Source organism: Eutrema salsugineum, unplaced genomic scaffold (assembly GCF_000478725.1).
Source record: "Eutrema salsugineum unplaced genomic scaffold, Eutsalg1_0 scaffold_5, whole genome shotgun sequence".
NCBI lineage: Eukaryota > Viridiplantae > Streptophyta > Magnoliopsida > Brassicales > Brassicaceae > Eutrema > Eutrema salsugineum.
In genome coordinates, this window is record NW_006256612.1 from 4357904 (window position 1) to 4381694 (window position 23791).

A 23791-nucleotide genomic window follows, 5' to 3' on the forward strand; every position below is an offset into this window, starting at 1 on the left:
TTTACACTTTTAGAAGACGCTACCTCGATAATATATATTCCATGAATCATCATGTCGACTTGCTCTAGTCACGAATATAGTGAGTAGTGAGTGTAACATTATGAGTGGTTTTATATGTATATACTAGGGGTTGATTGCAAAATTTTGTATTATATTTGTTAATACATTTAAAAAAAACTCTACAATATCAATTTTTTCATTAGTTTTTGTATTTCAACTTTTATATATATTTATAGTATTTAATAATTTTATATACAACATTTAGAAAATAATCAAATTATATATCAATTAAAATCTCATATCAAATTTAGTTTATAGATATCTTTTATATTTATGTAGATTTATGATTTTCAAATATATACAATTTTTGATTGATGCATTCAGGAAAAATATATATGTAATAGACAATTAATTATTTGAAAATATCTCGATTCTCTAACATATTTCCAAAATTTATTTATAATTTCTCTTTTTTTCTACACCAATTTCTCTCTCCATTTCCCTCTCCTTCTCCTTCTCCATCTCCCTCTCCCTCTCCCTCTTTCTCAGGTTGAAATTTCTATCTTTCTCAGGTTTTTCTTTTTTTTTCTAACCATTTTCAATGTCACCTCTCTAACATGAGCTCTGTATAAATTTTTAAGAGGAGTTTCACCTATTCTATGTTTCAAATATTAACTTAAAAATATGCATTCTCACATCTCTATATTATTAATTAAGTACTCATTTAAAAAATAATTTTTATTTTATAAATTATTACACGCTATGCTATTACAAATAACAAAAATAATTAAAATAAGAAAGAATATAATTGTCACTCGAGCTTTTTGAAACTCGTGCAATTATTCCTTACCCGTTAATATGCATTTAATTTTATAATCTATTATTCTAATTTTGTTTAAATTTATGTCTTTTGTTATATTCTAATATTTTATAACTTTTACAACGAATTTGGATATTTTTAGATATTAAAAATTTTGGATCGGAGAATTTGTTTCTCGAATTTGGCAAAACTGGATCCAAATCCGGCTATCTTAAAATTTTATAGTTTACTATTCATATATATCGAATCATATAAATAAAGTAAATCATTTAAAAATAATAATGAATAAATGCATTAATATATAAATTATTATTATAAAGTAAATCATTCATATTCTTGTTAAATTAATTGATGATAGTTATTATGAGAATTAAAGTATAATAACACAAAATATAATAAATTATAAATTAATAATTGAATTGATGATGTGTCAAAATTTTAGAGTTTGAGAAAATGATGTGGCACCATGAGAAAAGAGAACATTTTACTTTATATATATATATATATATATAGATTTCGTCGAATTAAGTGATCTTATAACGATTTTTCTGTAGTTGAGAATTCGTCTTGCTGGGAAAAATTAGAATCAAATCAAATTCTATGCGGAATCTCTTGCTATTACTGATTAAACATAACTACATATATAATAATAAAGAGATTAGTATATACTCTTATATTTACATATATATATATATATATAAACAATATATATATATATATATATATGTTTAGGAGATTTTCAGTTTTTTTTGTGGGAGCAAGTCTCCTGCAAAACAAATAGCTACGTGAAGGCCAAGAAAATCTGATAGGGTGTGTTTTCCGAAGGCTCTCCGACGCTTAAGTGATTAATTGATTAAGATGACGAGAGTTGGTTAATTATACACATGTCTATTCCAGTTCCATGCAGATTCTAGAAACAGATAAAGATAAATCGCCTGTAGGCTTATTGGAAATGTGGGGATATACAATACAAAAGGTGTTCTCGAATAATTGCATGATGATTTGTGGGGTTCACCAGATGTCACTTCTTTACTGTCTTGGAAACAATAATTCTTATGACAAGACAAGAAAGGTGTGGCTGATGTTTCTAATAACAAAATTATGAAACATTTGAAAGGTTCAAGGAGTGGTAGAAAATGGTGGGAACAAGGCTTGATATTTCCGATGTGATTGGATTGATTAGTAGATTTATGAGTACGAATGGAAATATACATTGGGAAGCAGTCAAGTTGTTGCTCAGAACGTGAATGGATCCTTAGAGCATCTCCAATAGCTGAACCCCTTAAGGAATTCTTATCAATTTTTTATTATCAATTATTAAGTTTAGAACCTAAATTTAGAACTTCAATTTACAACCTCTCCAATGTTTGAACCTTTCAGGGGTTCTTAATTTTGAATTTGAACTTAATAAACTTTGAGGGACACCGATGCATCCCCAGTGTTGCCCTGCCACATAGATTAGTTAATTAACTTCTGAAAGCAGTTTAGGATGATTAATACTTTTCAAACTCAAGAAATAACTAGATTTTAACCCCGTGCGTCCGCACGGAAATGTTTTATTTTTTTTATTTCTAATATAAGTTGTATTTATCTTTTTTGTTTAGATATAATTTATTTTTGTTATTTATTTTTTTTAAATCAAAAAATTGTTATCATATTTTAATTTTAAACAGTAAAATTAGTATATTAGTAGAATAAGAGTATACATTATTTAAGTATACATTGATCTAATGTTAATTATAAACTTTGTTATTATGTGAATTTAGATTTACACATAAACAATCTATATATCTATGAATTTGCTAATCCATCCGTTTAGTTGTCTTAAATCATTTTTAATATCTTACATGTTTTGACAAACTAACCCGTATAAGACTATAATTATAATTGTATAACCCTATAAATATTTACTAATATGGAATATTTGGACCAATTGATTATGAAAAAATATAATAAGATATTTATTTACTATTTGTGCTATTAAAAAAAAAATAATATATATATATATATAAAAACGGGCTAACCTGTTAGTTTAATTGTCTCAAATCATCTTAATATCTTACATGTTTTAATAAATTAACTCATGGACCTTATATATATATATATATATATATATATATAACTCTAATCAGCTCGATCATATTATTGTATAATATAAATATTTATTAATCTCAAATATTTGATATTTTAGACCGATTGTTTATGATAAAATACGATAAAATATTTATTTGCTATGCATTTTTATAAGAATATTATTTAAATTCAAAATTTTAAATAAATCTTTCCTATATTTAAGAAATTCTAAAGTATTAAAATTATTATCTAAATTTTCGTAATTAAATTTAATTATAATTTTTTTTGAATTTTTTGAATTTAAATTAAATTTAATGCAAATTTTTGTAACTAAATTTATTTAAATTTCTAATAATTTAAAATTTAAATTAAAGATGACCTAGATTTTAGGAAATCTAAAAATATCTAAATTAATAACTAATTTTCGGAAATTAAATATAAAAATAAAATAAAATATTATAAAAAAACTTTGGGAGTGTTTGGATGCAAGCACTAAATGTGCTTCTGTTTTAATAGAATAGATGGTACATGTAAGAGAAAAACACTCATCCGATTGCAAAAATCTCAGGGTAAAGAAGAAGAGACACACCTCTGCAGTCTTTCCCTGATATAGCTTGCTCGAAAGAATTCCTTTACTGCTAGCATGTAAGCTCAGGTATTGATTAATCTACAAGACATCAGAACAGAGTGAGTAAACCAGAAACTCTGTAAAGACCACAAAAGCCATACAAATCAAGGTTTTTGGCTCTTAATCATAATAAAATTAAGAAGCTCATAGCCATCACTAGAATCATTTCTCCCAGAGATAGACTCAACATCCAACCCTTCATTAGCCACTGTCAGCTGAAAAATCTCTCATCACCCGGTTATAATAGCTGAAGCGACGACATTTGATGTTGTCTAAAATCAGTCTTCTGCTGAATCATCAAAAACTTAGTCACAATAGACTGCATGAACAGCTGGAATGTGATTGCTAGAAAGAATCTCCTCAATAAGCTAAAACAAAAACAATCATAAACAACCAAAAACATTACGTAGAAGGTAATGCTGATGCAGAACAATACAATGTGATTCTTTCAAGCAATGGGGACACAAATCATTGAGTTTAACACCATAAACAATATGTCTTTAGTCTCTACACAATCCTCTTCTATCATGATCAGATTCTCTATAAAGAACATAAAAGAAGAAACTTTAAGATACTCACAGGAATGATGGTGTCTCGAAAACGTTAAAAATGGTTATCCAAATGGTATTCAATATAGAAAACGTAATCCATCAGCTTAATCTCGACAATTTCACTGATTCAGCGGGAGAAATCGAAAAAATCAATCGAAGAGACGATAGAATCGATACCTCACGGCGAGATTGAAGATGTAGACAATGGAAGGAGTGTTTTCCTGGAACAATCTAACCATCGCGAGCTCATCTGTCTGGAGCTTCCGCGGAGTAGTGACGATGAATGCAGCGGCGGATTCAACGGCGGGATACGCGGTGAAGAGAGAAAACGACAGAGCAACGGAGGTGCAGAAGAGGAGGAGAGGCTTGACGGCAGGAAATCGGAACTCGGAGAGCCTTGGCGTGGCAGATATTGATCGGAGAAGACGAAGACAATAGGAAAAAAAAAGAAGCCAATAATGATAAGACACATGTAGCTAGAGACGTCTCTAAAACATCTTAAATAAGAACCGGTTATGAACTTTTAATTACGTTCTGATTTATTTTAAATACCCTAAAAATATAAAAACCTCTCAAAAACCTCCATTGGAGATGGTCTTAGTATTGAATTTGGTTTTCAAAAAAGAAAGAGATTTTAGGATTCAGGATTATTGTGATTTGGATTTTGCGGGTGATCTTGACAAAAGAAGGTCAACAAGTGGTTATGTATTCACAGTGATAGATAATACCATAAATTGGAAGTTTGGTTTGCAATCAGTTGTGGCTCTATCTACAACTGAAGCCGAATACATTTTCTTAAATGAAGCTGTCAAGGAAGAAATCTAGATCCAGGGTTTGATTAGTGATATGAAATTTGAACTAGAGAAAGCTACCAAATGGTGTGATTCACAGTCGGCTATATTTTTATCCAAGAACAATACATTTTACGAGAGGACAAAGCACATAGCAGTAAATTATAATTTTACTAGAGAAGTCATTAAATCAATGGAAGTTGATGTGGAGAAGATACATACTTCCAGAACTCCTGCAGATATTATAATCAAGCCTATTATGCATAACAAGTTTGTTGCACCTTTAGATCTTCTTAGCCTGACTAATTTGGAGGTTAAATCTGAAGTAAGTGTGGTCTGATGAGATAAAATGAACAATGAATTAAGGTGGAGAATGTTGAAGATTAGCTTCTGTGATTCAATTTCAGAGAGAGGCTGGTTTGGTGTTGAATTGGAAATGAGAAAGTTGGTCGTTATGGTTTGATTCGACATGGTTTTGTGTTGAGAGAAAACATTTCGTTTTGCTAAAGAAGAGAGGATTGAAGAGGAGTCTCTACTTGCAACAGAGACTTCACTATTAATTGAGTATAAATACTTAGTATATGCTTCTTCTTCATGGTGTGAGAAGCGTGACATTTGAGAGCTTGTTTCGAGTTATAATTCTCGTTGTAGACACTCATCTTTGATAAATATATCGCCAGGATTGATTCCGGCCCCGACGTAGACTCTATCACATCGTGAATCGGTTCGTGTGTTCTTGTTCTTTAGGTTTCTATGTTCTGTTTTTTGTTCTCCTTTAAACAAACAGGAGTGAAAAATAAAGAGAGATCCTGAGTTGCATGTGGTCGTGTTCTTAACAGAATTTAAATTTGAACTTAAGACTTTTCACTTTCTTGCAAGTTTTGTGAGGCAGTGTTCGCTGCATAGAAAGTGACTACCTATTTACGTTGAATTAGAATTACCACTACATACTTGCTATATCTACTAAGTTCGTATAATCCCCTTGTTTAAGGTTAACATGTTTCTAATCTACCCAGTTGTGATTGTAATAATTCAATCATTTTGAAAATGTTATGCTCAAAACAAAATACAAGAACTGAAAGTATTATAAAGAAAAAGATGAGAGATTACAAAACAAAAATTTTTGATTAAAAAGCTTACAAAACGAAAGTTGGGTTATTTGCAAAAAAGGTTAATAATCTGAAAACAAGAAGTCGACAACTACGGCCTTTGCCTGAGATCTCATGGACGATCAAACTGAAACAACACAAAAAGGGTTATATCAATATATATATATATATATATATATATATAAAATAATTTACTTTACCAATAGTGAATATCTAATCAACTAAACTTACCCGTCAACTCAACAACGAATTTAATTAGGCACATGTGCCTTTCAATCTCAATATAGCCTCTACTGCCCCAGTCGATTCCTTGAGAATCGTGAAGTTTCCAAATATCTTTCCCATCCTTTATTCCAAAAGAAGACAGTGCATAGCAAACTTCTCGAAAGTTCTAATATAGCAATCAATATCATCTGGACAGTAAATTCCCTAAAAAATGTATTCTTCTATTAATATTGATAATATAAGTACATTGAAAATAAGTAAAAATAAAAAAAGAAAAGAACTGTTACTTCTCCATCTCACCGCTCAAAACCCGGGAGATTCTCAACAGCCACCATCACACGTCCTTTAGTCGCCAACAACTTTATAAGATAATTCTTAAAAGAGGATTTGCATCCTTTAACGCAGATTAATCTCGTATTTGCAAAACTAACAAAGAGAAAATTTGGTTACTGTTTATTTTTTTAAAATCTCATTATGCCTTTTTTCTCCTTCTCTTTCTTTTCTCTCCTTCCATATCATTGTTCTCTTTCTCTCTACTTATCTCTCTTCATCCTTCTTTCGTTTCTTTTGCTTATTTCTCTCAGAACTTTTTCTTCTCAATCAAATTCAATCTCTTATTGTTTTCTAAAGAGATCTAATTTATTAAAAGAAACAGTCAATTAATCTTCAACCCAATTTATTAACACAGTTCCAGAATAAAATTAATTTTTCGAAAAGCTGAAAAAAGCTTTGGAAACTGCATTGAGAATGGTCAGAGATTTCCACGACGAAGAACAAGACGACATGGAGAAACGACATCCACAGAGACAAGAGAGGCAGATTCCGATGAATCTCTCCTCCAGGTGACAGTCGATGTTGGTTGAGAGACGACGTAGCTGCAAAGCTCGAGTTACTGTAGCAGCCGCAGTGGTTTATTACCACGGTTCAGATTTAGTTGACTGATCAATAATATTATTAGAGAAGTAACAATTAGAATCACTTATAATACTTTATATTAACATGTTAATGGTTTATTTGACTGAGTAGTAAAATTGTTAGAGATACAACTATATTGTTATCTTATCTTGTATGCGAAAATGCAAAGTCTATTGTCTGGTTCATCTCATAACTATACCTAGATACACTAACACATGCATAGATCTCATTTTTTTATTTTTATATCTTTCTCTCCCTTGTCTCTCTCTTTCTCCCATCTTTCCCTCATCCGAAGACAAGCATTTCTCTTTGAAAATCTGGTTAAGGAAATAAGTTTTTTTGTTTCTGTGAAACTGAATTAGTCTTTCAATTCATTGTTAAACCGCTAACATATTCAAATAATGTGTTATATTTATCTATATCGCTCTAAGCAAAATGTACCACCTTCCAACAATCTATATAATTCAGTATTGTTATCAGTCTAACATGTATTTTACCAGGTACAACAAAACAATTATAGGTAAACTTATATGTAACACGCTAAACAAATCAATAACACCTTTAACAATCCATACGACTCATTATTGTTATCAAACTAACATATTCTTTATCGTGAAAATAATAATGTTAAACGTTAACCTACTTGTTCATATATAATACAATAATTGTTAATCACTAACTTATTTGAATCTGATGCAGTTTTTTTAAATTTAACATAGAGAGTGCTAACATGTTTAATAGTTGATAACAAATAATTTCTCAGTAGTATCAATTGTTGCACAACTCGAACAGAGATTAGAAAAGAGAGAATAATATATATATATCAGATGTTCGATGCAACTTGCATAAGTGGGGTCTTCTATTCTCAAGAAATGACAGATATAAAGAAGGATATATTGGTCATTTGTAATAACCATACAAATAGTAAATTATCAGTTATGTCACATCAACGTTAGATCTGCAAATTCAGCTGTCTTTATGTATATTCAATTAATTGACTCTTCTTAAAATCTTCAAATACAGATACATCATCACCCCTCGGACGTAATCCTTTATTATCTTGGATATAAAGTAGGCCTGACGTCGAAGTTGAACCTTACACACACAAAAACAACGTAAGTTACATCTGCATAACTTAAACTTAAAGATAAATTAAAAAAAATATATTATTAACCTTTATTATTGGTTTTGTTAGATGATTGTTGGGCTGTTGCCCTCTCGAGGATATATTCAACTTTGCTCAAACTATCAGACAATACTGGACTAGATCTCACACCGGACAATTTTAGTGCGGGTGTTGATACATCTCTTCAAATATTAGGAGAATGGATTTGCCGTCTTAGACATATCTTTATAAAAGGGATGACATGTCTAAGACGACAGATTCTTTCTCCTGATACTTGAAGAGAAGAGAGAAGTATCAACACCCACAGTAAAATCATCCGGTGTCAGATATGGTCCAATGTTGCAATCATCTAACAAAACCAATAATAAAGGTTAATAATATATATATATTTTAATTTATCTTTAAGTTTAAGTTATACAGATATAACTTACATTTTTTTTTGTGTGTAAGGTTCAGCCTCGATGTCAGGCCTACTTTCTATCCAAGATAATATCACTGCTGTCTTCTTTGAGATCCTATTTATCAGCAAAAGCATCTGCAAAAACAAAAGAAAGTGAAAAAAATATAAGTGTGATGAACTTAAGCTAAATGTATATGACAATTTTCGGCCATCATAAAAATAAGTAATAAAGTTTGCTACACTAATAGCCATCGTAATTGCACTGTGTACAAAATCAAAAAAAAGGACTAACATTTCCATACCTTTTTCAGAGCAACTTTTTTGTCTTGATCACTCTTTTCCTGCAAAAAAATAATAATAATAAAATCAGATTCACATCTCGAATGAATGACGTCTCATTTCATGTGAAGCAAAAAATCGATTTTATGTGTTAATTTATATTTATATATGACATCTCATTTTTTTATGTTTTATGTGACGGTTTTTCGATCATTTTAATAGGGTTTTTTAATCTTACATGCTTTTTAAAAGTAATATGGCATACTTCATTTTAATTGGATTATTAAAGTTTGTTTAAGATTTCTTTTTTAAAAAAAAAATAATTATACTTCGATTTAGTTCAAAAATTCTAATGTAAAATTTCATGTTATTAAATGGTAATAAAAAAATCTTATTGAAAATATATTTTACTATTGAATCGCAGGATTATGGAGAAGAGCTTGAGTTGCCTACCATTCATTTGCTTGAGTCACAGATTTTGGCAATTCTACAAATTGGAACATTTGGAAAGAAAATAGGCAGAATGAAAATTAGCAGCTTGTAGTAAGCATTATAATAACATATATTGAAAGTTTCTATATTTTCAGTAAAACCAGTAACGAAAGACATTTGTTATATATAAATTCAAAATATATAATATTCATCTCACATAGTTTTTCTGTATGACTTTTGCAATAATATTGCAATCGGTCGACTTCTTTGTTTGGGCACCACCGAAAAATATACTCATGAGCCTCCATTAACATAAATCAAACGCTTTTTTCTTCAATATTCCATCTAAAAAAAAAATTGTATGATATTTCTTGCTTTATGCTTTTTCTTGCTTTCTGTGCTTCATTTGAAAATTGAGATATGATATAATTCACTTGATAATGTTGATATTTATAATACTATATCCAATTATTATAAAAGGAGTTGCGAAACCTGTAATTAATGTACAAATCTTTTAATTGAATTAAAGTTTTGGTGATAATAGCAGAAAATCAGAATTGAGTTTTTGTAGATGGCCTTTGTCCGTTTTAAACATGCTTTTAATTGCATAGCTAATATCAATTAAATGTAGTTTTAAGTGTAAATAATTATATATAATTATTTTTTTTTGAAAAACAAATGCCAAGTGGCCCAATAGAGTGAAACTCTTCTTTTATATATATAATTTGTCTTTACCATTACCTTTCCACACTAAATTTGCTTTATGTCTATCAGTTTTCTTAACGTCTATAATAGAGCAATCACTTTCATTGTTTTTTTTAATTTTCTCAGTCCACTGTTACCAAATCAATATATACATAATACATTAACCAGTAGATATATGTACGTGAGAAGTGAGAACTCACATCATCGTACGTAACTTGGTATCTAATTAGGAGGGACCGAATGCTAACACTAAAATGCCGTATATTTTTTGACACTGAGTATACAAATGTTGCAGCCAGATATTGCCAGATATTCTTACTCATTACCATTCACGTACACAGAAATATATACAGAACCTTGTAAGTGTTCGGTAGACACGAGGCATTAATATCCCGATGAACCTCTCGATGTCTTAAACTCTGTAAAAAGGCAGGCTCCTGGTACGTACGTAGCTTTCCCTGGGAAAGAGAAACATTACAAGGCTCATGCATGCCTGGTTCAACTGATATAGTTCCATCTGACCATCCATATGCTCACAGATCGAAAGGCATACCGCGACAACATTCTTGTCATCTGTGCCGGATTTAATGTTGCACTCGCTCACTATACGGGAACTCAGAGGTGATCATCTCCAAAAAGCACGGAAACGGAATAAACGCCAATGATGAGTTCATAATTATAGTTCCCCTCACACAGTTTTCAGCCAGAAATTGAGCATATCATTCACCAATCAGCACACATGTGAAAGGCTCCACAGTTGATATGTCACAAAAGGCAAAGACTCAATGCACACCAATTTAAAACTCACATATAACGCAAGGTTCCCAAAAGATGTTACCTCTACCCACCGATTAAGTTCTATATTAATTTATCCTTCAAATCCACCTACCAAGTTACAAACTTTATATCACTCACAACCCGCGAATATCTTATTCAACTAAATGATGAGTATATATGAATGCTAAAAGGAGATGCTCATCTCTAATAAATATCTATTTATTATAATATTTGTATTGGTGTTACTAGTTTGTCTTCTTGCAGCTAGAATTTGTGGCGAATTAGTTCAGCTATGCCTTTAAGTTCAATTTGCCTTGACCTTTAATTTTCCCTGCAGATTAGACGAAAATGAAGAAGAGGAAGAAGTTGAAGAAGATTCACTCTGAATAGCTGTCTCAACAAATTGGGTTGGTGATAGTCTGCTTAAATCTCTTTTTTTTGTGTGTCTCGGTTTGCATGTCAAAGATCCACCTTTCTTGCCTTGATTTTTGACTTATAATTTTACTGTAAATGGCATCTAACTTAAATTTACATATTCTTCGTCACTTCTCCTTAATTGGTAAGTTTTGGTTAATTCATATATTCTACAGATATAGGCATTTGATTTAGGTCCATAAGGTTTCGACGAGACTTTCTTGTTACGTACGTCAGCTGATTTGCTTCCAATTCTTGAACGCATAAATGCCATGGCATCAGATAGTTTCCCAGCAGCAGATATTTTCCTAGAAAAGAAACCCTTTTTATTTTCATTTGAAACCTTTGAGGAACCTGTCATGGTACCCTTTAGCTTCTCGAAGAAGACCTTGTATTCCTCCTTCTGTGGACACTTCTTATCGAGGTAACGAATATCATAACTTTCTATGGATGTCTTAGCTTCGATTTCCATCACTTTTATGGCGCTGTTCTGGCTGACAGCTACACTACTTTCCTTGAAGCAGAGCTCGTGGAGCTTGAAGATGGGCTGTTTTGTAGGACTTTCATTAGGGCTAATCGAGTTTCCACCAATAGTATCCGTAAAGGAAGTGCCAGTTCCTTCTACAAAACAGAGCTTGAACCAGATGGGCTGCTCGATGGGCCTCCACTAGGGCTGCCAAAGTAAGAGCTTGAACCCGTAGTGTCTTTGAAAGAGCTTCCACTGCTGCTTCTATTGCTTGAGCTTCTTTTTCCACTCGTAGAATCTTCACATGAAGAAGAGTTTGTCGTTGTGCTTTGTACACCCTTGTTTTTGTGATTCGAGTACTGTCTCCCATTTCAAGATCCCTTCTTTGATTTCTTTCTGTTGTTCAGCTGTTAGCTTCATGATTCTTCTTTCTTGTCTTTCTTACGGCCTCCATTTGTCCCTCTTGAATTTGGAAATAACTTGGGGAGCAAGACATCTTGCAGAAAGAGGATATGGCTACACACAGCTCTTCCAAGCCATATCTTTCTTTCTTTTTTTTTTTTACTTTGAAGAAAACAAACGCCTCCCCCTTTCTCTTACCCTTCCAATAGCAAAAGAGGATATGGTTTGGCCTTCATGTCTCGATCGTAATCTTTTTGGTCATTCTTTTTTACTGGGCAAACATACTTGGCGTATGTCCTAAGTTTCTCAAAGAAGAACTTGAATATATTTGTCTTCGGGCATTCTTTCTCGAGGTCTGATATAATTACCATCACTACTTAAACAGTGTAAAGGTTCCACATCGTTCACCGTCTTCAGATCTTCAATCTGAGGCAAAGATGGCTTTATTTTTCAGGTGAGCTGAAACAACGTCCAAAAGAGTCACAGATGCAAAAAGAATGAACTCTTGCATGCGATGATTCTATGTTTTCTAAGGAATAAAGTTTGAAAAAATGATTGAATCGACATGAGACTTTTTCTTCTGGTCTTATAGTTTTGTTTAATTTTCTATCTTTAGAATAGTTTATCAACTCACCATTGAGAAATATGCTATAACCAAAAATAAGTATTGGTAGACGAGGCGTAGAGCATTGCAACTTAAAAAGTGTACTACCTTTTTGTAATGTCTCTCTCGTGTTACCCTTGCAATTTTCTTTATTTTTGTGGTTAGTTATGCTAATTTCCTTGATCTATACTGTATTCTTTTTTATTAATTTTTTTCTAGTGAATCAAAGATAAAGAAAAGAGCTACCAATCAGAGCGCGGTTATCTCATACTTCTCAATAAGTTTGTCCATTTGCCTTCGTCTTCCTACACTCTTCAGTCTCTTCTTCAACTAACCTAAAGTTTCAAATCCACAAGATTCTTTTTACAAAATTGATGATATCCTCCACAATCATAATCCGGTCTTTTATTTTTTTTTTAATTTTTAATTTCATACTATTAAAATATATTAAAAAACCATTTAAGACTTCGTGTAAATGTGTATGTACAAAACTAGCATATATAAGTGTACTGTGTACATGTGTATGTACAAAACTAATGAAGAAAGAATTAAAGAAAAAATAAACTAAGAAAGAATTAAAGAAAGAGTTAAAAAAAGAAAAAAAAAACGCATGCAAGAGTGTTCAATGATTTTTTCAAAAAAAAACAAAAAAAAAAAAACAGTGTATAATGACTCGGACCTAAACCGCTAAGTTTAGGGTTCTTGAAATCTTAAATTTTCTTATGCTCTTTAAATATTATTTTGCTTTTAAGTTTTATGCTCCTTGTCCACACACACACAAAAAAAAAACTCCTTAAATGTTCTGCCTTCGTCACTCTACACGCCAAAAGTCAACCCCAAATTATTTGTCAATAAAAATGAAAAATGTATACCATACGAACCATACCTATCTTAAATATACTCAAAAACAATTCATAAATATACGCATATTTTTTTCCTAAATAGAAAAGCCAGATCTACCATAAAAATAAGTTTAACATATATCATAGATGGAGTCATGGAGCCATGGAGGAGTGAAAATCGGAATTTTATGTTTTTTTTAAAGATTGGGAATTTTAATTTTACGTTGATTGGGTGTAATTGTGTATTAGTGTATATGCGAAGTTATTACGTGTTCACTCTATTACGTATACAAAATTAAATTATATGATGATGATGTAACTGACCTCGCATTCTACAAACGAAAAAAGGTAAAGAAGAAACCGAAATAATGGCTTGTCCGAACAAAATCATTAATAGATGTCGCGTAATTTGCTTGCCTTTTAGACTAAGGCGTGAGAGACTCTCTGAGCCACATGGGAAACAAACTCACCACACGCCTCAGCTTTCCCAAGCGTCACGCTTTTTACGTCAAACTTTTAAATTCTTTCTGGCAGATAATCTTGCCACGTGACAGGAAAAAAGTCTCCGTTGCCGGGACTCGAACCCGGGTCTCTCGGGTGAGAGCCGAGTATCCTAACCAGCTAGACTACAACGGATTTTGTTAAAATTGCTTGATAATAATATATTTAAATCTTCTACAATGATTTAACCGGAAAGCAAATGTAAAGGGACCTTTACTTTGCCCAAAACATATCATAAAAACTTGAATTTTCCTTTTGAAAATTTGATAAAAAGGTTAAAGTCCAAAATCCTCATCGCGGATAAGAATACTTTATTTTGATAAGAAAATCTTGCAAATTGATTAGTCTCTGTGTTGTATTTCTGTTTTAACAAAACGGCTCGTTTGTTCATATTAGAAGCTGCCTGTTCTGTGAGGTCAATGTCATAGTCAAGGCTTTCAATCCAATTTCCATGGCATAAGTTAGAATCAAGAACACATGCACTTTATTAATCCATGAGAATAACTACATTGTTTTGCAGATCATAAGTTTTATGAAGTCATTTCTATAAACGCTTGGTAATGATACATCACAAGAATTCCTTGTATAATAAGATTTTTATATCACATTACGCCAAAACCCTGGGAAAGGGATCATAAGCTTATAAAAGGTTTCTTTCAATGTCCCAATCTTCTGCCTTCTAAATTCACCAATGCAAAAACCCTAAATTTGTAAGAATCAGATGGTTGCCTAAATTTCCCAACTGTTCAGAAGATCATAAATGAACACGAGAGTATTGGTCATGGATGGAGGTTTTTAGGTTTACCTTCAATTGTTGAGCATTTGGGACTCTGGTAAATGGTAAAGATGCAATGCAAAGGGACAATTGCGACTTCCATTATCGTTCTTCTTGTCACAATCCCAACTTATAAACTAATTCTTGGAAGGCTGGTGTCCATCTCTATCCACCTAGTCTCATTCCATTCCCTCTCCTTTCAGAGACCAAGTTACAAAGATACTGAGCATTTGCTGGTCCGGTGCTGTGAACCATCCTGAAGAAGGCACTTGTTTCTCTTGATAGCAGTACTTGTGGACTATCATACTCCAAAACCTAAGAAAATTGACATAGTTTTATGCAAGTCACACAAGGATGTTGCTGATCTGTACTTAATTGAGTTTCTTGAATAATAGCCCTAGCATTACCTGACCAGAACTAAGCACAAGGATCTTGTCACAGTCAATGATGGTATTCAATCTGTGAGCGATAACAAGCATTGTGCAAGACTTAAATTCCTCACGAATGGTCTTCTGTATCAAAGAATCTGTTCTGACATCAACAGATGCGGTTGCTTCATCGAGAACAAGGATCTTGGATCTTCTCAGCAATGCACGCGCTAGACTCAGCAGTTGCCTTTGCCCCACGCTGAAATTCTCACCTCCCTCAGAGACCTTTACACACTCAAAGTGAGCGAGAGTTTGATCAGTAACCTCAATCATAACAAAACAAAGAATATTTATTACTCTGTTCAGATATACTACACCTCTGCGTCTAGGCCAAAAGGATTCCTGTTGATAACATCTTTTATATGCGCCCTTTGTAGAGCCTCCCAGAGGTCCGCGTCATTGTGCTCACTAAATGGGTCAATATTGAATCTCACCGTCCCTAACAAAAAGAAATGCTTCTCATAATGAACAGCAGAATGCAGGAAAATACTTACAACGTGGTCTTAAATTACACACAAACCTGAGAAAAGAACTGGTGATTGTGGTATGATACTTAGGACCCTCCGTAAGTCTGTGAGTCCAAACTTAGCTACATCATAATCATCAATCATGATTCTTCCCTTTTCCAACTCCACAATCCGAAATAATGCATTCAGCATGGAAGACTTCCCTGCCCCAGTTCTTCCCACCACTCCTACTTTCTCACTTGGAGAAACAAAAAAGGACAGTCCATGCAATACTGGAGGAAGCCCCGGTCTATAACGCAGGTGAACGTCTTCAAACTTAATTGATCCTCTTGAAGGCCATCCAGATATTGGACGATTGTTCTCGATTATATCTGAAGCCTCAGAAGGAAGGTCAATGTAGTTACCGACACGTTCAACAGAATTCAAGCTGTTCTCTGCTCTGCTAGCTTGCCTTAGAACACCACTTAACAGAGTAGTGATATTCAGAGTGTAACTAAGAAGTAGACCCATCGTAGATGCAAAACCAGCTTGGTTATCTGTATTCCCATTCCGCAGAACCGCAAAAGTTGCAGTGAAGAAAATCATGACACCCCCAAGAGTCTCCAATCTTATCGTGAGCCAACGATTTGAGCTAGTGTTAGCCAGTGTGAACCTTATGTTGTTGTCCATGGATTTTCCATTAATCTTGGCCATCCGTTCATAGGCTTTATAGGCTCGTATGCTTGACAAACCATTCAAAGCTTCTCCAAATTGAGCATAAATAGGTGATCTTGTAACGGAATCCAAACGTTTAACTTCACGGGATGTGCTCTACAAATCACAAAATTGATATTAATTCCAAGTGTAAAACAAGTTTAACAACAATCCTGCATGTACTTGATCATAGAAGCGCATATCAACATGAAGTATAAAACTACCTGATAGTAGAGATAGGCGGCATAAAACAGTATCAGGAGTGGCATTATTGCCCACAATGAAATCGTACTGACAGTACCTATAAGAGCAAACGTGGAGAGGAGTTGCCATAGCTGGTTCATGAACATATTCATTAGGTTGGCGACGTTTCTATCTATATCACCAATATCCTTAGAAAACCTGTTTATTACACGCCCAGTTGGGTTTGTGTGGAAGAAGAGCATAGGAGCTCGCATGATAGAATTTAACATCGCATCATGGAGTCTTTTGGCGGCATGTAAACTTGATGTGATCAGCCAAAAAGAGTTGGTAAACGTCACAGCAACCTAAATCAAAGACCATAAAAAAAAAAAGGTTAACTTCATGTAATATTGCAGAACTACATATATATCACTCCTTTATCAGAAACTAACCTGACCAAAACCAAGAAGAGCATACACGATAATGTAGAAACCGGGACTATAACTCTTTGAAGTGGTTTGATTGGTCCAGAAACTTAACCATGTGCTACTTGAAACTCGGAGAACTTCAGTTGTTAAATAGCATGCAAAGAGAATCATTACTACCCATAAGCCACCTAGTGCTTTTTTATACCTGATAATGGAGCAGTATTTTAGACATTGGTTATTAAAACAAGGAGTAATGTTCATCTAGGATATAAAAAAATGCTCATTATGTGTTGCACAACTGTTTTTTTTTGTTTCAGATGTTGAGCGAAGTACCTCATGAGAACATTCCAACTAATAATGCCAGTTTCCCGTTCTTCTTGCTTTACGAGCACAGATCTTCCTCGTTTTCCTTGCTTGGTACTGCCTAAATTTCTTTCACTCACATCAACAATGACAGTAGGATCCGGCTTGGAGCTTTTCTCATCATTTTTGTTCATGTCTTGTGTTGCATCCATTTTCCCAGCATTCTCCATTAGTTTCTGGAACAAACTACCATTTTTTGACAACTCTTCAAATGTTCCCTCCTCTTTAATCAAACCGTTGGAGACTACAATTATTCTATCCATTAAAGGAAGAAAATGTAGCTGATTTGTGACAAGCACCCTCGTTTTCCCCTTCAGCTCATCTTTCATGCAGCTATCAAAGACCTGTTACACTCATTCAAAGAAGTCTCTTAATTGATACCTTGAAGAAAGCTATGAAATGTAGCTGATTCGAATAATTCTGTTCATAGATACCTTAAAGAATTAAATTTTGCAGATCAAGTAAGTGTGGCTTAGTCATTGATAAAATGACTGAACACTCATTCATTATCTATCAGCCTTAAGAGTTATCAGTTATGTAATAATGGATCAACCTTAAGAATCAATACCTGCTGGGCAACATGAGCATCTAAAGCACTCAAAGGATCATCAAATATGTAAACATCTGAATTTGAGTAGACTGCCCTAGCCATTGAAACTCTCTGCTTCTGCCCTCCACTAATATTCACCCCACGTTCTCCAATCTCCGCAAGATCACGGCCCTGAATAAGCGAAATTCAAGAAGTTATTACGAAATGTTAGATCAAGTATATGCAACTGGGTTGTGTAAGGCTTTCACTCGACCTACCGGAAGCAAATCAAGATCGTGTTGTAAGGCAGTCGCATCAATAGCCCTCCAATATCTTTCCAATTCAAAATCCGACCCAAATAAAATGTTATCGCGCACCTGCAGTACATAGAAACCTATATTGGAGTTTGGGACACTTCCTTCCTAGCTATTTGACCACATGAAAATAAAGCCATTGAATGCTAAATTATAGTTTTTGCTTCCAGATTCAACGAGAAGTAAAGGTGACTCACAGTGGCATTGAAGATCCATGAGACTTGAGGAACATAAGCTACGGAGCCTCTAATAACAACGCTTGAGGTTTCAGGATTAGATAATTCTCCCAACATTGCCGAAACAAGTGATGTCTTACCTTCTCCGGTTCCACCTACAATGGCAACCAAGCTGCCGACCGGTATCTCCAAATTAATATTGGACAATGTGGGCTTTGTTGTCTGAGAAATAGGTGAGCGCAAAACAATGATCAACCTTACAGAAACTTATGTACTGTAGATCGTTGAAGCTAATGTTGCAACTTAACATAATCTGAGCAAAATCTTACATTTGAATCCCATGAAAAGTATCCATTTTTAATTGAAATGGCTGGAGCTCCTGGTTGAAGAGGTGGGTTTTGTGCTAGAATTCTCTCTTCGCTTAGAAGTAGTTCCTCAATGCGTTGCAGTGAAACATTTGCGTTGACAACCTAAGTGGAGAAGTTAGCAAAGAGAAGATAATTAAATATAATATATCCATTGACACATGGTGGATCGAATGCAGACCAGTAAATTGATTAGGAAACACAAATTTTACTGAAAGGATGATTCTTAAAATAACCTGACTTAGTAGATTTGGTAGCATATTGAGAGGAAATCTTAGAACTGCAAAGAGAGAAAGAGATGTGAATGCCCTTGCTGGTGTCAAATCTCCTCCAAGCAGAACAAAAACCCCAAACGAAACAACAGTCACAACTACAGGGATGCTGTTCAGTATAAAACTGTTAAACTGCAAGAGGAAAGACGTTAAGGGAAGACATGTTAGAAAGTGGAAGACGAGATAGATGAATCATGTTACCTACAGGCAATTCAAAATCAAAGATAAAGGGTCATACAGCTGATAGTAACTGCGCTTTACGAAACCATGAGAGCTCCTCGTCTCTAATTTCTTGAATCCGGGACTCAAAGCTCTTCTCCCATGCATAGCATCTAAGAAAGTTGGGAAATTCAAAAAAAGCAACAGTAGAATAACTACTTTAAGTATGTGTCATTGGAAAAGCTGAAAAATTATAATTTAGGATATATCAGTCATACTTTACAGTATCCATGGATGATAAAATCTCATTCATGATACCGACTCTTTTGTCAGTCCACTGGAGTCCTTCTTTAGTCAGTTTCCGCATTTTGCTTATAATCAGAGTCTGTTTATGAAGAAACAGAATAGGTGGACTTGTATATAAACTTGTACAATATTAAAATAGGCAAAAGAACAGAAAGAAGCTTAATACCTGGAGAGGAATTAGGAGAAACAGAATCAATGAACCAAAAAGCGAAGCAACTCCTAGTTGTTGATAGAGAAGAATCATAGACACAATGATGCGAAAGGGAGCTGACCATAAGCCATGGAGTTGTTGTGATATTTGCTGAAAGAATAAGGAAAATATGTTGCACAAAACTAGTGTGGATCAAATTGAGAAAGAAGATGGAACTTTGAAGTGAACCTAAGTATACCTGAAGCGCATTAGCATCTGTAGTTATCATGTTTGTGACCTTCCCAGATGCAAAATTCTTGCGAGCTTCATGAGTTAGTCTTAAAGATTTGTGGAATATAGCTGCAACCTACAAGGAAATTAGCAACATTAGTTAAAGAATAAACATGACTAAATAAGAGACATGTTGCCCAGAAAAAGTAATAATAAGAGACATGGAAGTTTCAGTAAATTTACCAAAGTTGATCTCAACCGAAATCCCACACGCCAAACATTCTGAAAGTACTGAGCTTCAAAGAGCACTCCAAGTGTCTGAAACAAAATCGAAACAGAATAGCTTTTAAGGGTTTCAACAAGAAAAACAAAAATGGTGAGAGAATTTGCGTATTCACTGAGGAAGAGTAGAAACCCAAACGATAGTTTGGAGAACGTATATGAACCAATAGTATGTTAGATATCAAACTTGAACTTTGTGATACTTACCACCCCAACGAAAATTAAGAAAGCATAGACATAGCCGATCCAAGCTGGATCACCTTCTTGCATTGACTACATTAAATAATCAACGATATGTTTAGGCTAGAATCAGTAACGAAGAAGCACAATCAGGTCGAATAAAATGCTCGTTAATTATCAGTCATTTGAAAATGTAAGATAGGAAACAAGCAGCCTATTAAACAGAGCTCATCACTCCTGTCTAGGATATATATTTCACTGCATTGTTTTTTCAAATTTGAAACGCTATCAAACACATGTAAACCCTCATAAAATATATATGATGACCGTCGAGACGAGTGAAACATAAATCATCATGTATAAACACTGGCCAGAAAACAACTATGCAATATTGTTTTTTAGTAAGGACTAAGCAGAAAAAAAGCTTACCCGCAATAGATGGCTCAGTATAACCGGTCCAACAAATTGAGAAAGATCATTTCCAATCTACAACACGCTAAAACATGCGTATAAGTTGCTTGAGAGTTGCCAAATACAGAACTGAGTATTACTGTGGATGCAGGTCAAACTTAATGCAAGGGAAAATAACAGCTCACAAGAAACTAAACCATAGATCTTTACCTTAAAAATACCACCCAACCAGAACCTACAAAAACAGTTCACAAGAAACTTAATGCCGATATCTATAATGTGTGGCTTCCGATATCCATAATGTGTGGCTTAAAAGAAAACTACAGTGTAGTCAATGGTTTTAAGAAAAGTTATCAGCCTTTACCTTCCCCCAAGGCTACTATTCAGCGCTCGGAGAAGCCACGGCTTGCGTCTCTGTGATTCTTCAGTCCAGCATCTGTGGAATCTGTCAGATACTTCATCAAATGAATAAGAATGTTCTTGATACTAAAAAACACCTTATATCAATGGAAAAAAAGGAGAGAGATACCAAAGCAGCAAATCTTATGTACCTTGTGATCAGAGTTTCTGTTTCGTCCCATTTGTCTAATTGCCAAACATCCTTCTCGGTTATTGGTTTTCTGTAGCCTAACTGCATAAGCGGCGTGATCCAACCAAAGTATATTCCTAAGACAGGAAATCAAAATCAGTGGAACAAAAAGAAACCTTGAAGCTAATACTTTCTTCATGGCTACTACATATTGCCAAACACTGAGCATTCAAAAAACTGTGTTTATCAGTTCAGGGGCTACCTACTGGAAAATATGCTGGCACGTTGCTCGGGACATATGTTCTCTCCCCCGGGAAGTGCGTCATAGTCAGCGTTGTCTAACGGTTCATTGTTTACAATATGGTAACCCGGGTAAGGATCCAGTTCCGGAATGTGAACTAGAAGAAGAATTCCAAAAAGAGCCTGCAACAGGATACAAATAAATACTAAATTAAACATTCAAGCAAAGTATTTGATTGCAAGACATCTCTATATATACCTTAGGACCAGTCTCCTCTGAAAGCTAGCTAATTAAAACCTAGCTTATATCTTTCACTTATGTCTGAAGCTTTTGAATTTAAGTTCTCAGAACAATGAATTGCAAGCTTATACATAAGGACCATGTTCTAACAAACCTGGGAACATCTTGAACTGATACAGAGATATAGGGCAGTTCTGCAATAGTAAATAGTGGAAAACTTATTATGATATTCAGCGATAAAGCTAGCAATGCTCACAACTTTTTTACCATTTTAAAAATTTGTTAGCTGTAAACAAAACAAAAACTTTTAAAATTCAAACAAAGATGTCGAATATACAGATACTAACCTGTTGATTGAGTTGTTGAGAGGTAACACAAGGTCCAGCAGCACAGCATCAGCAACCAAAACATAAAGAACACCAAATCTCACGTACCATCGAAACTCTTTGACATATTGTTTGGTTTCCAGCCCAATCAAAACAAGCATGGAGAACCAAGTAAATGCCTCAACTATTAAAGATGCAACCTGCCATATAATAACACCAGAATCATACTTTATTGCTGATCTTTAAATTTCACTTCAACAAGAAGGGCATATGAGTTTAATCTCCATACGACCATACGTTTAAGAATCAGGGTTACTTTTCAAAGTCACCTCAAAGGGGGGAAGACCAGTCTTTTCATCCATGTCAAAGAGTGAAATCCCCATGAACAATCTCAGTACAGGCTCAACAACACAGTAACAAGCCAATATCCCTAGCACAGAGTTATAGTACTTCTTCCTCAAAATATATATCTGAGCTTCGGCATTGTGGAAGGTGATCCATATCCGGTAGAAACACAAACCCAGAAGCACACAGTGAGAAACAAGAATCACTAGTGAGTCAATTGCACAAGGCGTGTAAGCGCCAAACGCACCATCCACTTCTTTTTCCCAAAATCCGGCTACAACTGGCTTGCAGTACCAAGTCAAGGCCTCAAAACCCATCTTTCAATCAAACCTTGAATACCCAAACTGGAGAAACCAAAAAAAAAAGCATTAAAAGACTTTGCAACCCACAATTTAATACCCTAACCAAGCAAAATTCAAAACTTTCATAGATTATACAAAAAGAATTTGCATCGTAGAATAACAAAGGAGCAGACTTTTGATAATCCAGGCGGCGTAGGAAAGAAGACTTTTAAGGTTCCAAAAAGCATCGAACTCATTTCCCAAAAGCTAAAACCTTTACTAAAGTCCATAAGCAGCATTAGCATAAAACTTTTAGATTAAGTGTCACGAGGAAAGAGATGATTTGGGGGAAGAAGAAAAGCAATACCCTTTTGCTTCGTGATTGTTCCAAAAAGACCCAAAATTGGAGCTTTGCCAATAAATCAATGTAATGCCTAAATGCATAGGTGTTGTATAATAAAGGGAGACTTTTGGGTAGAAGCCAACTCGACAAGCACTGAAGCAGCCTAACGTCCAAGTCGAAGCAGTCACTGTTGTGTTCACAAATCATAATCAATCCAAAAAGAAGAAAAGATTCTCTTAGATAAGAATCGCAAATTCCGATCTCCACATATGTATTCACGTGACGTGTTGTTAACCATTGTTTATGTAAATTGCCATTGACGTTAGTCAGTAATCGGCAATTCGGTTTGACGAATTTAGACGACAAGAGAAAGAGATTATATACAAAAAAAAAAAATATATTAGATGGGCAATTCTTAATTTTATTTAAGACATAGAAATTGATATCATTTTTGTTTTTTTTAAACAGCTGATATCATTTTCGTTTTAACCAATTAAAAATGAATGAAAATGGAATTTTGTTTGTTTTATTTGGATTGAGAACAAAGACAAAGTTTCATCGTCATGGCTTACGTGTGACTCACACCCAATCAAATTATTCAAAAACACTTGAAATTTCCAATTGGGATATCACATTCACTGTAACCAAACACTCTCTCTTTCCCGAAGAAGCGTACCCTAGTGAGTTCTACTGCAATAAATGGACATTTTGTTCCGTGTTTTACAAGACACGTA

General features: G+C 33.9%; 1 protein-coding gene, 1 non-coding gene and 1 pseudogene across 4 annotated transcripts; all 3 read right to left on the minus strand.

The window, feature by feature from the left end:
- Positions 1 to 11866: 11866 nt before the first annotated feature.
- Positions 11867 to 12624, minus strand: LOC18992059 (annotated as a pseudogene).
- Positions 12625 to 14122: 1498 nt separating this feature from the next.
- Positions 14123 to 14195, minus strand: TRNAE-CUC. Its single transcript has one exon. It is a non-coding gene; the product is annotated as a tRNA-Glu (tRNA).
- Positions 14196 to 14527: 332 nt separating this feature from the next.
- Positions 14528 to 23401, minus strand: LOC18992060 (ABC transporter C family member 12). Of its 3 annotated transcripts, XM_024151990.1 has the most exons (27): positions 23082 to 23401; positions 22418 to 22777; positions 22110 to 22288; positions 21917 to 21956; positions 21548 to 21704; positions 21304 to 21418; positions 21117 to 21197; positions 20963 to 20987; positions 20771 to 20827; positions 20369 to 20434; positions 20123 to 20197; positions 19908 to 20015; positions 19685 to 19819; positions 19491 to 19597; positions 19292 to 19385; positions 19018 to 19185; positions 18746 to 18886; positions 18438 to 18638; positions 18205 to 18303; positions 17966 to 18118; positions 17368 to 17741; positions 17059 to 17239; positions 16648 to 16971; positions 15784 to 16540; positions 15581 to 15702; positions 15243 to 15488; positions 14528 to 15150 (listed from the first exon to the last, which is right to left on the minus strand). In XM_024151990.1, the coding sequence occupies exons 2-27, from the start codon at positions 22748 to 22750 to the stop codon at positions 15001 to 15003; spliced, it is 4488 nt and encodes a 1495-aa protein (XP_024007758.1). In that variant the 5' UTR covers positions 22751 to 22777; positions 23082 to 23401; the 3' UTR covers positions 14528 to 15000. The 3 variants fall into 3 exon arrangements, with proteins under 3 accessions (XP_024007758.1, XP_024007759.1, XP_024007760.1); XM_024151991.1 differs by lacking the exon at positions 23082 to 23401 and having other exon boundaries at positions 21544 to 21704; positions 22418 to 22996; XM_024151992.1 differs by lacking the exons at positions 21917 to 21956; positions 22418 to 22777; positions 23082 to 23401 and having other exon boundaries at positions 21544 to 21704.
- Between the last annotated feature and the right edge of the window lie 390 nt (positions 23402 to 23791).

What these genes read in the sequence shown, in the direction of transcription:
- LOC18992060 (XM_024151990.1), bottom strand. Translation starts at nt 22,750, where the DNA reads ATGGGTTTTGAGGCCTTGACTTGGTACTGCAAGCCAGTTGTAGCCGGA. An exon ending in GGTTGGGTGGTATTTTTAAG is followed by an intron (nt 20,828 to 20,962) that starts GTAAAGATCTAT and finishes AGCGTGTTGTAG; the next exon opens with ATTGGAAATGATCTTTCTCA. An exon ending in ACTTTTCATGGGATTCAAAT is followed by an intron (nt 18,639 to 18,745) that starts GTAAGATTTTGC and finishes CCTATTTCTCAG; the next exon opens with ACAACAAAGCCCACATTGTC.